The sequence below is a fragment of the Entelurus aequoreus genome, linkage group LG17 (assembly GCF_033978785.1).
Source record: "Entelurus aequoreus isolate RoL-2023_Sb linkage group LG17, RoL_Eaeq_v1.1, whole genome shotgun sequence".
In the NCBI taxonomy this organism is placed as follows: domain Eukaryota; kingdom Metazoa; phylum Chordata; class Actinopteri; order Syngnathiformes; family Syngnathidae; genus Entelurus; species Entelurus aequoreus.
The window spans coordinates 42,099,312-42,116,500 of NC_084747.1; the positions used below are offsets into that span (position 1 = coordinate 42,099,312).

Sequence of the window (17,189 nt, forward strand, 5' to 3'; positions counted from 1 at the left end):
TCTACCATCCTAGTCACGTCCGTTGTGTCCTTGGGCAAGACACTTCACCCTTGCTCCTGATGGCTGCTGGTTAGCGCCTTGCATGGCAGCTCCCGCCATCAGTGTGTGAATGTGTGTGTGAATGGGTGAATGTGGAAATACTGTCAAAGCGCTTTGAGTACCTTGAAGGTAGAAAAGCGCTATACAAGTATAACCCATTTATCATTTATTTATTTAAAAATAGCAACAAAGACTTACAGTAGAAAATAAAATAACAACCCCACCAAACATCTTATATACACTGCATTATTTGTAAATGCATCGGTAACCTATGAAATCATTTGAAATGGAAATACTTGGGGGAAAAAAAAGTGAAAAATCATTAAATTCTGATTAACACAATTAAAAGGATGGCCCAAAATAGCAATTTAGGGAGCTCTTTCTCGTGCGTCCTGGGTTGGTCACATGACCAACAGTCCTAAATGTTTCCGTCACTTTGGTGTGCTGCCATGAGGTTCCTTTTAAACTCTTACTGTGCTTCAGAGAAGGAGCCATTCATTCAACGCAGTGCAAACGTTATCGCTTCTCTCCAGTTCACATCCTTTAGGAGTCGCCAGCATAAATCACACATTCACTCCTAAAACAGCAGAAATACTAACTGAGGCTTCAAATCTGTGCCGTATATTACACGCAATCGTGTCACGAGGTTAGATAATTCCAGGCTGATTTACACACGTGCAAACCCCCACACTTCCTCTCCTACCAACAGATAGAGCCACAATCGCATGCCGGATGAACGGCGCTAGCCGCAGCTCACACTGCGGAGTCCTCCTGTTCATGGACCGCTTCACTGGCCCCCATCCAGGTATACTCCCGTGATAGAAGACTTTATAAACCATTTTAAGATACTGAGCTAACAGACCGGAACGTCTGGCTGTCTACCTTAATTCTCTGTAAAATATTAGTCGGACATTATCCGTAAATCTCAAATCTAACGTTATTCCAAAGATATCCTCGAAAAAAAACAACTGTAGGAGTCAATAACAGGCATCGTAAAACATGTCAATTTAAGGCAGTGGGATAAGTGTTAATGTAGCAACAGTGTTTCCCATACATTTATATATGTGGCGCTACCTGTTAGGTGGAGGTATGCGTCCTAACTTCGCTTCTTACTGCGGCTGTCAAACTTAACGCATTAATTCATGCCATTCATCACAAAAAAGTATTGCATTAATCATGTATAAACACAGATTAATCATGCAATTAATTTTGTCCGCACATAAGAGAAGTTAGCATACTTTTAAGATGGCACCAAGTTTCAAAATCCTCGATTTTTAGGTTTAAAAATACAAAATTAGCTAAATGATGGGAAGAGTTAGTATACTTGCAAGATGGACACATGTCTCAAAACCTATACATTTTTGGTTTAAATTATCAAAGTGAGCTTAAATGCTAGCCAAAAATGTTAGCATGATAACATTGGACAGGTTACCATACTTCTAAGATGCCGCCAAGTATCAAAGGCCATGATTTTTTTAGGTTTAAACATTATTTCAGCTGAAAAGCTGGCAGAAAACGTAAACATGCTAACATTAATGGGAAGAGTTAGTATACTTGCAAGATGGAGACATGTCTCAAAACCTATACATTTTTGGTTTAAATGATCTAAGTGAGCTTAAATGCTAGCCAAAAATGTTAGCATGATAACATTGGACAGGTTAACATACTTCTAAGATGCCGCCAAGTATAAAAGGCCATGATTTTTTAGGTTTAAACTAAATTTTAGCTAAAAAGCTGGCAGAAAACGTAAACATGCTAACATTAATGGGAAGAGTTAGTATACTTACAAGATGGAGACATGTCTCAAAACCTATCAATTTTTGGTCTAAATGATCAAAGTGATCTTAAATGCTAGCCTAAAATGTTAGCATGATAACATTGGACAGGGTAGCATACTTCTAAGATAAGGCCTTCATTTTTTAGGTCTAAGTGAATAAAATTAGCTAAATTGCTAGCATAAAATATGAGCATGCTAATATTAGCATGATCACATAGGAAAATAACGTACTTCTAAGATGGCGCCAAGTACCCAAAACCAATGATTTTTTAGGTTTAAACATAATTTTAGCTAAAAAGCTGGCCTAAAAACGTAAACATGCTAACATTAATGGGAAGAGTTAGTCTACTTGCAAGATGGAGACATATCTCAAAACCTATCAATTGTTGGTTTAAATGATCAAAATGAGTTTAAATGCTAGCATAAAATGTTAACATGCTAATGTTAGCATAATATAGGAAAAGTTAGCATACTTAGTTCTAAGATGCCGGCAAGTATCAAAGGCTTAAATTTTAGGTTTAAGTAAGTAAAATTGCTAGCATAAAATGTTAGCATGCTAACTCACCGGCAAATTTGGTTTCAAAATACACCTTCCACGATATTAAACCCTTAGCAGGTTTTGAGCAAATAAATGACGTGCATTCAAGTAAAACTTTTAAAAAATTGATTGTTTGATAATTAAATTGCTTTGTGGTAAAATATCGGGTCCATTTAGCTAAATTAAATTAGGCAAGCGAGTGATTTACTGTGATGAATGTGATTAATCTGATAAGAAATAATTGTTTAACAGCACTATTCCGAACACACCTGGTATATCAGACAATAAAACAATGCAGGGAGTCAACTTAGCGGCTTTGTCGCCCAAACTTTTTCCACTAAGGGGCCACGGACTTACAAATCAAAAAATACAGTGCCATTTTTAAGTAACAAAAAATATGGGCAAACAAGATAAAAAAAAGATAGCATGCTAAAAGTACTATGCTAACAGTTTGCATTAGTGCTATAATGCCAAAGTATGACACCGAGGTGCATACCTGGTAAATTAGCTAAAACAAAGCTAGCATGCTAATGCTAGCATGCTAAAATGCTAACTGCAACATGTGTCAAGTACCAAAACATATCACTCTGAATGAAGTGTGTACCTGAAGATTTTGTTTAAAATGCTAGCATGCTAACGTTAACATGCATCGAGTACCAAAATATGACCGAGGTGTATACCTACAAAATTAGCTAGGAACGCTAGAATACTAACGTTAGCATGCCAGCAGGTATCATTCGTCAAGGAACAAAATATTTGACGCTGAGGCGTATACCTGCAAAAATGGCAAAATAAAGCTAGCATGCCGTTAAAAAAAAAAAAAAAAAAGCTACGTGCCACACTTTGGACACCCCCGCAGTAGAGGTAATGATGGGTCCAACGATACAGACGCATTAGGAAACAAGGAGTGATACTGTGTCCCTTCTTACCTCCAACGTGTGTATCACTTTAAGAAAGTACACATGGCCGATTTGACTGCGTTTAAATCCAATACAATCCAATCCACTCTATTTATATAGCACATTTAAGCAACAAAAATGTTTCCAAAGTACTGCACAACAATATTAAAAATAATATTAAAAACAATATTAAAAACATGGAACCAATATAAAAACAATATAAAAATAACTATGATTAAAAACGATTTTAAAGGGAAAAACCAATTAAAACAGTAAATAGAAATCAAAATTTATTAAAAAAAACACAGAGGACAGAGGACCACACAACTCACGTAGTGTTAAAAGCCAAAGAATAAAAGTGGGTCTTAAGACGAGACTTAAAACACTCCACTGTGGGAGCAATTTGAACATGGAGGGTCAGAGTGTTCCAGAGCTTAGGGCCGACCGCAGAGAAGGCCCTGTCTCCCCTGGATTTAAGTCTGGTCTTGGGCACCACGAGCTGGAGCTGGCTCTCGGACCTCAGAGCGCGCGTGGGAGTGTAAATTTGGATGAGGTCCGAGATATACTGAGGTGCCAGTCCATGTAAAGCTTTAAAAACAAACAGCAAGGATTTAAAATCCATTCTAAAATGAACAGGGAGCCAGTGCAAACTCTGAGGAATTGGGGTTATATGCTCGGGTTTCCTGGCCCCTGTTAAAAGTCGTGCTGCCGCGTTCTGGACTAACTGCAACCGGGACAGAGCTTTTTGGCTAATGCCAGCATAAAGTGCATTGCGGTAGTCCAGGCGACTTGAAATAAAAGCATGCACGACTTGTTCAAAAAGGTTAAAAGATGAAAATGGTTTTACCTTAACTAAAAGACGAAGATGATAAAAACACGATTTTAAAACGCCATTGACTTGCTTGTCAAGTTTAAAATCGCTGACTGTTTAACAGGTTTTTCCTTCGGCTCACAAGTGACAGCTCGTACTTCATGAAGTCGGGACATCTAAATACAACTTTGAAAAATAAAACATTCCGAAGTGTGGTATCATTTTGCGCCAAATCAAGTAAATATTCATCATTTTACCGTCTACTGAGTAGTCGCCTTATTGACTCTGGTCAATAAGGCACTCGCCTTATTGACCAGAGTTACACGCTTCATATTCCTTTCTGCACAGCTATTCATTTCGTAAAAAAACAAAATGATCTTTTCTAACAATTAATTTTGTTTGCAGGTTAAATGTAGTGACTTTTAACATCCACCAGATGGTGCCATTATGAAACACCCACACTATCGATAAGCCAGCGAGGCGTTATCGAGGTAAATGTACTCATATTGCAGTACAACGGCGTGCAGGTGGTAGACAAATTGCGCAACTTTAAATGTGTCCGACAAAGAGGGCAGTTTGAAGTAGCGCTGGGCGATAACATAATATCAACATCTGTCACGACAATACAATTGATATCAATGAAAAATGCGTTCGGTGAAACGTTCGATATATATTTTTTCTTTTTTCAAGCGGAAGTGTGGAAGCGAGGTTGGTTGCATGATCGAAGGCACTCGCTCTCTGGTAACCGAGCGATGCAGGAAGGGATCACGGCTCACCTTTTAGAGCACAGCTGTAACTTCCTGGCACTGAACCTGCAGAAAATAGTTCTTCTCAGGTTTCTGTGTTTACATTTTCACACTTTGCACTATTTTCTTACACGCTTTTAATCATTCCTCTTTCATTTTAAGATATTATTGTTAAATGTTGAATGGGATTTTAATATTTTGTTTACATTGAGTGTTTTCTGTCTGTACCAACGATTGTCACACACACACTAGGTGTGGTGAAATTATTCTCTGCATTTGACCCATCACCCTTGATCACCCCCTGGGGGCTGAGGGGATCAGTGAGCAGCAGTTCATGCTTGTGTTAACATTTCCTTTCTGCCTTGATAGCTGAAGGGATTATAATCAGAGGAAGGTTACATTTCATATATTTTTCTACTGCTCCTTATATTCCGTAGGTCATAAAAAATTATAAACAATATAAAACACTGATATCGTGACACAGTTTTTAGCGTATCCGCCCAGTTACACCAACTGTATTGTAGTCGCTGCTCCACAAGACATTTACATTTCACACACCTCCGTCGTTGAAAAAAAGATAAAGATTGCGATTCAGGCAGCAAAGTCAAAATAAAAACATGTCATCCAATGAATGGCGATGATAAATTGTAAATGTGACCACGTGGCGACAGAAATAACAGGCTGTCCCGTAAATAAGATAACAATGTTGATTGTGATTGAAATAACAGTGTATATTGTACAGGACTTCTGTTTTCATTTGATGCACTATGAAAACAATCTTAGGGCCTCTTCAGGGCATAAAAAACATTAAAACCACCACCAGATAATAACTACTTATCCCTTTTTCATATATTTTAGGAGTGTGAATCTTTGGGCACCTAACCCCTCCATCCCGTTTTCATTCCTGGGCTGACGATTCGATTCAGAATCGATTCTCGATTCAAATCGGTTATCGCGATGTGTTATTTGGTATACAAATTCTAATGAAACTTTTTAAAAATAGGTTGCAGGTTAGAAAAGCTCATTCTGGTTGCATCGAGGTGTCCTAAAAACATATTCTTCAAAATTGATGCTTATTAAACAAAAAAAAAGGATTATTTCATTTTTAAAATATTATAAATCAAACTGTGATCTGGGTGTGAATAATTGTTTTTGTGCATTTCTTACATAAGAGCATTTTACTGTATTTTTCGGACTATAAGCCACTTTTTTCCTACGCTTTAAAACTTGCGGCTTATTAAACGGTGCAACTAATTCATGGATTTTTCTTCGCTGACGGCCATAATTTTTGTATTGAACAAACAGTTTCCAACAGACACTGAAATGGTGTGTTAATGTCATCTTTTAGACGATGTTTGATGACTGCAGGTGTTGAAAATGCACTTCTGATTTTAAGGCCTTGAACCGGAAGTAAAACAGTCCATGGAATTCCTACTCATATGGAGTATTCATTCATCACTACAGGCAACATTTGCAAGTTTTACACTATAACTACAACAATTCATACTTACGAAACCATCTTATTTTTTATGTCTGTAGGAATGTTTTCATGCACATTGTAATGTAATGTATATTAGGTAGTGCCAACAATGCTAGCTTGATTACAAGTGTATGTGTTAGTATTATTAACCTACAATGGCATTCTTTTTGTATTGTTTCAGTTTCGTAAATTCACCAAAACGTCACCGTGGAGTTATTGAGTCTGTTTAGCTGATTGGAGAGCTAGCTTGCGCAACTAGTGGGTCCATGGCGATGACTTTTGTTTTGTTTGATCTTCCGTTTTACTGCCGTGTTACAGACACCATTTGGAAACAATTAAGGTATGAAAATAAACATTTCTGTGTAAATAACTCACTTCACAACGTATATATCTGCGGCTTATAGTCCGGTGCTGCTAATACATGGAACAATATTTTTTTCTTCTAAAATTTGGTGGGTGACTGCTTAAATACCGGTGCGCTCTATAGCACAGAAGATACAGTATAGACAGTATTTGTTCCACGACCACTCACCCCTGCAGCTCATCGTCCGAGGGCGTGTACTTGGCGGTGACGTCAGCCAAGTCGCCAAAGATCTGGGCGCTGTAGATGGTGAGGCAGGAGAGCAGGATGAGCTCCTGCCAGGTGGAGCTGAGCAGGCAGGTGTAGTCCTCGATGGAGAGTTCACAGAAGAAAGGCAACTTCTTGATCCACGAGATCTGGCGGAACAGCAGCTCGTCCGCCAGACGACACAGCAGGGCGAACAGCTCCACCTGTGTCACCTTGTAGCTGACATGTGCAGAGAGACAACAAGGTAGAAGCAGTTTTGGAAACATGGGCCAGCTTGCAAAGCTAGCAGTCTCGCATGCTAACTGTTAGCATATTAGCATTTTGTTTGGAATTTTAGGCACCGGACATACTGTAATGCAAATCTACAAAACATTGATAGTGTAAAATCACTATAAACATTCCTTAACCCTTTGGGCACTTAATGCTATCTTGCTAGGCGCTAACATGCTAATTGTTGACATTTTGGCCGTTTTAGTCACTTGACATAGTACATGCCTACATGGCATATTTTACAATCACCATCGCCTTTAATTCAACCTTTTGGCACTTAATGCTATCTTGCTAGGCGCTAACATGCTAATTGTTAACATTTTGGGCATTTTAGCCACTTGACATAGTACATGCCTACATGGCATATTTTACAATCACCAAAGCCTTTAATTCAACCTTTCGGCACTTAATGCTATCTTACTAGGCGCTAACATGCTAAACGTTGACATTTAGGGCGTTGTCACGCCAAATTTCTTCCCCCTACAAAAACCGTCCCCCCTCATTTACTTCCGTGATCATGTTTCCTCTTACGTCATTGACAGCGATCGATAGCACTTCGGCTTTGACTGCCCGTCGCTGGAAGGATACTTCGTCTTTGACAGCTGCTGGAATCTGAAGAAATCGATTATTGTTTTTTTTTGTACAGGCGCGAAACATGACAGTCGCATGCCGGTTAAGGACCCCCGGCAACTTTGTGATTTTATTGGACGCAGCCCCGGAAGTAAATGGGGGGGGGGGAGGTTTTTGTAGGGGGAAGAAATTTGGCGTGACAGCGTTTTAGCCACTTGACATAGTACATGCCTACATGGCATATTTTAAAATCACCATAGCCTTTAATTTAACCTTTCGGCACTTAATGCTATTTGGCTAGGTGCTAACATGCTAATTGTTGATATTTTGGGCGTTTTAGTCACTTGACATAGTCAATGCCTAAATGGCATATTTTAAAATCACCATAGCCTTTACTTCAACCTTTCGGCACTTAATGCTATCTTACTAGGCGCTAACATGCTAATTGTTAACATTTTGGGCATTTTATTAATTTGGCAGTTTATACCAAGGGTGTCAAACTCGTTTTCATTGAGGGCCACATAGCAGTTATGGCTGCTCTCAGAGGGCCGAATGTAACAGTGAATAGATATGATTATATATGTATAATCGCCTCATGATATTATTACACAGTTGCCTATTCATTTGAACACACTGAGCTTGCTGTAAATATAAATAAATGTTGCATTTTTTACCGTGTTGTTCTCATCCCAGCAGCAGTAACGCTAGCACATTATCTGCCGTGAATACAACAGGTATTAACTAACATCTCCTATCATGTTAGCGCTATTATTTATTGAATTGAAATGAATGCCTTCTCATTTAGATGAGCAGGACAAGAGACAGGTTCTGACTGGCTCCGAGGCGGGCAGTGATAGCTCCAGTTGACGTCTACATCTGGCGGCTCCTTTCCACGCGGCAGAGAAGAGGACAATGATTCAGGCCAGGAACAGAGAATGTCACTGAGCAGTGACTACGTTTGTGGTCAAAAGCTTGCAACCATTTGCCACAGTGCTCCTGATTTTCGGTAGGTGAATGTTCAATTGTATTGAGAGAAACGTTGCATGTTTTCCTCCCGCCAGATATTGACTCAGTCATTATATTATAAGGTGAATATTAGGGGTGTGGGAAAAAATCGATTCGAATTCGAATCACGATTCTCACATTGTGCGATTCAGAATCAATTCTCATTTTTAAAAAAATCTTTTTTTTTTTTTAACATTTATTATTATTATTATTTTTATTTTTTTTTAATTTAATCAATCCAGCAAAACAATACACAGCAATACCATAACAATGCAATCCAATTCCAAAACCAAACCCGACCCAGCAACACTCAGAACTGCAATAAACAGAGCAATTGAGAGGAGACACAAACACGACACAGAACAAACCAAAAGTAGTGAAACAAAATTAATGTTATCAACAACAGTATCAATATTAGTTACAATTTCAACATAGCAGTGATTAAAAATCCCTCATTGACATTATCATTAGACATTTATAAAAATAAAAATAAATGAACAATAGTGTCACAGTGGCTTACACTTGCATCACATCTCATAAGCTTGACAACACATTGTGTCCCATCTTTTCACAAAGATAAAATAACTCATATTTTTGGTTCATTTAATAGTTAAAACAAATTTACATTATTGCAATCAGTTGATAAAACATTGTCCTTTACAATTATAAGCTTTTTACAAAAATCTACTACTCTGCTTGCATGTCAGCAGACTGGGGTAGATCCTGCTGAAATCCTATGTATTGAATGAATAGAGAATCGTTTTGAATCGGGAAAATATCATTTTTGAATCGAGAATCACGTTGAATTGAAAAAAATCGATTTTGAATCGGAACGAGAATCGCGTTGAATCGAAAAAAAAATCGATTTTGAATCGAATCGTGACCCCAAGAATCGAAATATTGAATCGAATCGTGGGACACCCAAAGATTCGCAGCCCTAGTGAATATGGTGTATAAGTTCATTCATGTCAGCAATTCAACTTCAAAAGTGGAACTAAAAATTGATATAAGCCCGTTACATGTATAAGTGAGGTATGTCAAGCCTTTATTTTTATGATTTTAATGATCACAGCGTACAGTATTTGAAAACTCCACAATTTCTGAGATTTTAATTTGAAGGTTTTCATAAGCTGTAAACTATAATCATCAACATTATAACAAAAGAAGGCTTGAAATACCTTCAGTTGCATGTCATATATTAGTTTCACTTTTTAAATCTAAACAAACCCTTGCACGATATTCACACTTTTTGAGTTTCCCCAGTACATTTTCTAGGGAGATGACAAAGATTCTTAAAGGTTTTGAAAATGCTACATTCTTGTATAATTTCCACATGTTTTATTTTGTTAAATGTATGTATTCATTATATTTATTTGTTTCTATGCTTCGTATGTGCCTCTTAAGACCTCACTGTTGACTTTTTAAGGTCCTCTTGCCTCTAAACTAAACAAAAATGATGCTAATCCACCTTTTTGTTCCCGTCTTTTCCAAACAAGATAAGAGAACCGAATCGAACCCGGAAAAATCTTATCAATTTCCATCCTTACCAACACGGCATATTGTAGGATCACAATAGACTTTCTTTTTTGGATCACTATGAACGTTCTTGATCACTTTCAGTACTTAGTGCTATCTTGCAAGGTGTTAACCCGCTAACTGTTACTATGTTGGGTGTTCTAGTCGTGTGACATAGCACATACCTACTTGGTAGATTGTAGAAGGGATAAGGGATGATCGCTTTTCCTGACTAACTTTTGGTTGAGCAAAACATGTCCCCAGCAGAATAAAGACCAGAACAAAGCAACCTGCGTTCGCCACCCAGTGGTCCGAACCAGGATTACAGAAGCAATAACTGTACAATATTGTTTTGAAATATTTAGGTTCAAATTGGTGTTTTCAGTTTCAATCAGTGTTAACAATGTACATACTGATTTAAAAAAAAAAAACAATTAAACTTTCACCTAGTAAATACATTCTGGCCCATTATTCCTGTCTTATATAGTATCATATAGATTTTATTTTACTTTAAATATTGAAGTATTATTACTGGAAAGAATCCTGCACAATGTTTTAATGTGTCTGTTGCTGAGCTCTGACAGGACATTTGACACCAATAAAACAAATAACAATGATAAATGCTAGCACGCTAACAACCTTCTTCAGTTTGTATGGACTGCCAAATAGACAGAAGTGTCAGAGCAACACAAATGTGTCAGTACAAGTAGCGATGGACTCACCCATCTTCTATGAGCATGGGGGTGGCCAGCGGCGCCAGGTCTTCCGCTGCCACCAGCTGAAGCACCAGCGGGTGGGACTGCGGGTACAAGCTGCGGGGCTGGGGGGCCAGCAGGCCGGACTGGGCGGCGTAGCTGAAGAGATGCGGCAACAGCTGGTAGTGTGTCGACATGGAGGTGTTGATGTACTGGTCCCTGAGGGCCGCCGTGTAGCCGTTCATTTCCATGGAGCGACTGCAAGCAGACCAGTTCCAAGTTCAGTCAATGAACGTTGCGCCGGAGAAATTCACATCTTGTGTAATGAGTTATGTATTTCTTAAAGATGCCGGACTGTACGATGGACGTTGATTTTTCATAGCGTTTCATTTTATGTCCGTAACGTTTGGTCAGATGAGCAAAAATACATGCAATCGTAAAAAAAGATATTAGTCCGATTTCAGCTAAAGAAAAAAAGATATCGGATAATATTGGCTTCTATCTAAAACGTCCAAAACAAGTTATGCTGTCGCTAACGTCTCTTCTTGCTAGCTTAGCATACAGACATCAAGTTGCCTCTGTTTGAGAGTCATTACTTAAAACACAGTAAAACTTAAAACGCATAAATCCAGTATGTCAATATAACTTATTTGTGAAATTCCAACATAAAGAGGCTAGTTGGATATGCTATATACTGTACATGCTAACGATTAGCATGAGCAATTTTACATGGCGATTTCAACGCCTCCAAATGTGGCAATGAAAACTACAACTGAGACGCACATTGCCATCAAACAGCTGCTGTGTACTTACAGTGTTAACACTTTGTAGGACTCAACAAAGGACAAAGCTAGCACATTCAGCTTGATGGCAAAGACTACCTCCAGGCTACAGCAAAACACCTAGGACCAACTGAAATGAACGCATACTTGCAAATGATACTCACAAGTGTAGTAAAACACGACATAACTAAATAGTCTATATCAGACACCATGCTTCTGCACTCTACCAAATAAGTCAGAAGTATGTATTATTCCAATATCAGTGTCATATCGGAAGTGAAAATTGGGACACACTGGTGAACAAGGGGATGGGTCAAATGCAGAGGACACATTTCACCACACCTAGTGTGTGTGACAATCATTGGTACTTTAAAGTTTAACTTTAACTTAAAGAGTAGGGATGGGAAAAAATATCGATATGGCGATAGCACAATAATTTTTAATACTATATCGGATTTTAATGTCTAGTTGATATCAATTCATAAAAAAACATACTATTGCAATAAATGGGAATTATTCATTTGAATGACATGTTTTGACTCACTTTGTGCCAATAATTATTACTGTCATCTACTGTAAATATATACACCCTGTATTTTAAATAAATGTATCAGTGAACTATGTAGAATATTGCAATATATCACGATACTGTATCGTATCATGACCCAAGTATCGTGAAGTCTTGCCAATAACCAGCCCGAGTAAATAGTGTATATTTTGTATTTAATATATATAATAAAGTATAAATAAATGTTTCATTTAACTGAATTGATTTTAGTATTTAAAAAAATAATAATAATAATTTTAGAACATTGATACATTGCTTGATTATTGATTTTTTAATTAATTTTATTATTTATTAATTTTAATAATTTATGAATATTTTTTAAACAAATTGTATAATTATTATCATTTTTATTAATTAATTGTTGTTGTTTTTTTTAATAGTGTGCATCGTATTTGTTCAGATTTGAAGTCTCCCCTGTTACACAATGAACAGTAAATACATTGCATGCCAGTGTGTTGTTTGGCATATTTTTCTTATTGTGCATATTTTGTCTTAGATGTTCAGTCAAATGTTTTTCTAAATAGCTATCAGGTGCCAAGTAGCGCAGATAAGTCTATTTATGTGGAATTCGGCTAAAATAAAATGCCGAGACATTATTTGTCCTTGTGGAGTGCAGATATAGTGCAGCGAGTTCTTCTTGTCTGATGTCATCCAGACGAGCGAAGACATTTTCGACTGCTTGGGGCGGACAAACTGGGTTTTTTTTTAATCTCATGGTCTCCGTGACGACTGACTTGGAGGACAGCGTGGAGACGGGTGACGGCTGGTTGCCCTCGGAGGCTCCGTTGCTGGGAGAGCTGTGGTCGCTGTCGCCGTTGTTGCCCCACGTGTGCTCCGGGGCATCCTCTTTGAACTCCTGGCCGGACATGATGCGCTCAATCTCCTCCTCCGTGATCTGGAAAACCGCACAGCGACACAAATTTACTTGCACGTCCCTTGTTTCTTTACTATATTATTCTACGCCAAAATTCATCAATTTATTATTATGATTACGTAGCGTTTTTCGTCTGCCTCTAACTCCCAAACCATTCATCCGATGGATCCCCCTTCAAGCGTCAAAACGTTTAGTGCATTCAGCACATGTGTGCTCATTCAACAAACCTTCCCCAATAATAGCGGTTTTACAGTATATCATAATTTTCATGTTGTTTGCCCCCTTTTACCTTCAACTACTCCTGACATTTTTCAACTAATTTCAACCATTCCACCATTAAAACAATCTTAATTTGGACAATCTAACTTGTTTTCTTTTTAACCACAAACATGTTCAGTTTTCACAATATTCATGATTTGCCAAAATATCGGACAATATAATTGGTACTCCTCCCACCCATCTCACTTATGGTTGCCATTTTTTCCGCCTAGAAAATTACCTTGACTACAAACAGATAGTCCACACTATCAAAAAATACATTTGTTTTAGTTTAAAAAAAAACGTAACACTTTAGTATGGGAAACATATTCACCATTAATTAGTTGCTTATTAAAGTAAAAAATACTTAATTTAGAGTTATTTGGACACTAGGGGAACATATAAGGGTTAGGGTTACTAACAGTGTTGGGTTAGTTACTGAAAACCAGTAACTAGTTACAGTTACTAGTTACTTTATTTCAAAAGTAACTCAGTTACTAACTCAGTTACTTACACCAAAAAGTAATGCGTTACTCTGAAAAGTAACTATTGAGTTACTTCTTTTTTTTAAAAAAATTTAATGTTCCCATTAATGCCCTTTTAGTCTTCATTTCAGTACTGTTATTGCACGGGAGAATAATACAATCTGTTGATCAACTTGACATGCATTTGCATCACTGAACTCTGCTAAGCAATGTGGTCTACATACAACACACAAAGACAAAGATATGTTTCAAAGGGCCAATTTATTTTGGGCCAGAACAAATTGACAAATCTATTTTAAATAGCTGCAACATAACATACATGAGTAACAAACCGCATAATAACAACATGTCACAACATAGCTGTAAACCTGGCTTCCCCCAAGGAAGGCACACATGACATGATTATATGTCATGTCACTATATACCGCACACATACTGCTATACACACGCCTAACCAGGCGGTTTTTTTTTCTCAAGGAATTGTGAAATAAAATCATGTCTTCAGGAGATCAACACTGTATTGAAGTCCAGAACACTTTATGCATTTCCCCAGTTTTAGTTTAGAGAAAAAGAAAGATTGGCCTGGCCCACTAGGATCCCTCTTTATGTTTGTGAACTTTATAGTCTATACATTTAGAGTGATGTGATAATCAAACACTCTAGAAGTCTAGAATGAAAGAGTATATAAGAGAATTGACAGAGTGTGTGTACCTTCAGTGCTGAATGATGAGCAGAGGCAGAGTTTGGAGTGTCTTCTTTAGCTTTCTTTCCACGTTTATGTGCTCACTGTCCACTGTGTCCAGGAACTTGGGACATTTTTTCATGCCATTTGCCGTTTGACGCCCGCTATCATGCTAATTAGCTGCCTGAAAGCGGGTGACCCCACTGTAGAAATAGCCTGCATGTCTTCTAGCACATACGCTGCAATGGCTCTATCAATTTTGTCCTGGCTAGCAGTCACTTCGTTAAAATCCTTAGCTGGAGGTGGAGTGAATGTGAAGTGGCATCGGAGTCTGTGTCTCTCTTTACTTGCTTCGTCGAAGCATGTTGCTTTTGTAGCTGTTTCAGCATATTTGAATTGCTGTTTTGGGCACTAGATAGGATCTTTGATCCAAGACACAACTTACATTTAACTAACATGTTTTCTTTGTGCTCGACAAAAGAAAAGTAGTGAGAATATCTGCATGTTAAGAAACTCAGCTTCGGCTCCGCCATGATGTCTTGTTAGTAAACACAGACACGCCCCCCCCCCCGCCCCACACACACCCACACACAGCGCGCCTCATCTCTTCCCTGTGACACAGGAAGAATCAGAAGGACGACACCGCAGCTCTCCAATAAAACACACTCAGATCTTCTCAGTTCCTAGCCGATACTATATAAAAAATAACGTAAAATAACGCAGTAACACATCATGTAGTAACGGTAACTGAGTTACTGAATATAAAAAAATAACGCGTTAGACTACTAGTTTGTAACGGCGTAACAGTAACGCGTTACTTTGTAACGTGTTAGTCCCAACACTGGTTACTAATAAGCAATAATTCTGAGGTTTTTGAGGGAACACTCTTAGTTAATGGCTTACTGGCTGTATACTAAGGCCATGCAAAAATAAGGCATTAATAAGTACTTAATAATGACTAATTAAGAGCCAATATGTTATTAATTTGCATGTTAATAAGCAACTAATTAATCATGAATTTGTGTTCCCCATACTAAATTGTTACCAAAAAAAACATTTGTTTATAAAAACCTGCCAGCTAATAAAACACATGCCTCTCACCCCACTGATGTGGGTTCGAACCCCGGAAGGGACCAAGAAATTCGATAATTAAAAAAAAAAATCTTAAAAAATTGTTTACATATATGAGTCAAATAAATAAACACATTTTATTGTAAAGAAAAGAACATTGATCTGTACCAGAAATAAGCCAAAAAGGTAGTACAGTGGTTAGCACAATGGACTTTCAAGCTGGTTCAAATCCCCGACCGCCCGAAAGCATGGACTGACCCACAAGGGTTAATTTAGCAAGTTTTTGCTGGGATGCATACTTCCTCGGCTAATTTTGCAGCCAGTGTCATAGTTTAATTCAAACTACTATAACAAACATTTGTCATTTCTAAATTCCTGGTATATTGCTGTACATTGTATTTTTTAGTTGTGTTCTGTTAAAGATCGACCCATTATCCGCCAGATATTTGTAATTTCATGGCAACATACCTGCCTTTTTTTTGTTCTTTTTTTTTGGGGTGGGGGCGGCGTTACGAAGTTGGTAGAGTGGCCGTGCCAGCAATCGGAGGGTTGCTGGTTACTGGGGTTCAATCCCCACCTTCTACCATCCTAGTCACGTCCGTTGTGTCCTTGGGCAAGACACTTCACCCTTGCTCCTGATGGGTGCTGGTTAGCGCCTTGCATGGCAGCTCCCGCCATCAGTGTGTGAATATGTGTGTGAATGGGTGAATGTGGAAATACTGTCAAAGCGCTTTGAGTACCTTGAAGGTAGAAAAGTGCTATACAAGTATAACCCATTTATTATTTATTTATTCATCCTTTTTTTTTTACAACCACAACAGAACTACATCAGCAGTTACAGTCTTAAGGGGATTCATATGGCCCATCTGTCATGGTTTACCTGACATATGAAACGTGACAAATTGGAGAAGTGCCCTATCCAGTTTAGCCAACAGATATTTTAGGAGAGAGTTGAATGTCCTGACCCCTTCGTCAGTTGCTACGCAGAGTGGCGCGTTCCATCATTTTCAGCAGACTGCATTGCAAAATGATTACCCCATCTCTTCCTCTCACGTGAGATCCACCCAGGAATGGGGCCACATGAATCCCTTCCCTACTTTATAATATATACACATATGATACCAATATTTAGTGTAAAAAAAATAAAAAAATAAAACCTAATGACTAGGCTTTGGATCTATAGGCGGGCACCACATGGTTCTCGATTCAAAACAATTGTCGATTCAAAAATCAATACTTTTTAAATAACAATGGGTGCCAGTTCTATGATTAACTACATTCCTCCATAAAATACATAAACAGTTCTGATGAATTTCAATATTACTTAAAATAAAACTGTTTTTGTTGAATAAAATTATACCCAAACATTTAATGAAGTGGCTGGACAGGACAGATTTGATTTATTTATTTTTAATAAATGTTTTAATTTTTTTAATTGATTAAGAATCGTTACAAATAAGAATCGCAATTCTTTTGAAAATCGATTTATTTTTTGACCCCCCCCCCCCAAATAATTAGTGACTTAGATGAATAATCCCAGCCTTTTTGCCCTGCTT

At 37.9% G+C, this 17,189-nt stretch overlaps 1 protein-coding gene across 1 annotated transcript in view; it reads right to left on the bottom strand.

Annotated features, from left to right (window-relative positions):
* The window catches only part of LOC133632895 (nuclear receptor subfamily 6 group A member 1-A-like), a 267,492-nt gene that overhangs the window by 11,703 nt on the left and 238,600 nt on the right, over positions 1-17,189 (bottom strand). The window contains exons 5-7 of the mRNA XM_062025697.1: positions 12,998-13,158; positions 10,941-11,171; positions 6,823-7,077 (exon numbers count right to left, since the gene is read on the bottom strand). Of these exons, the coding sequence (XP_061881681.1) occupies positions 6,823-7,077; positions 10,941-11,171; positions 12,998-13,158 (647 nt within the window). The remainder of the gene's footprint in view (positions 1-6,822; positions 7,078-10,940; positions 11,172-12,997; positions 13,159-17,189) is intronic.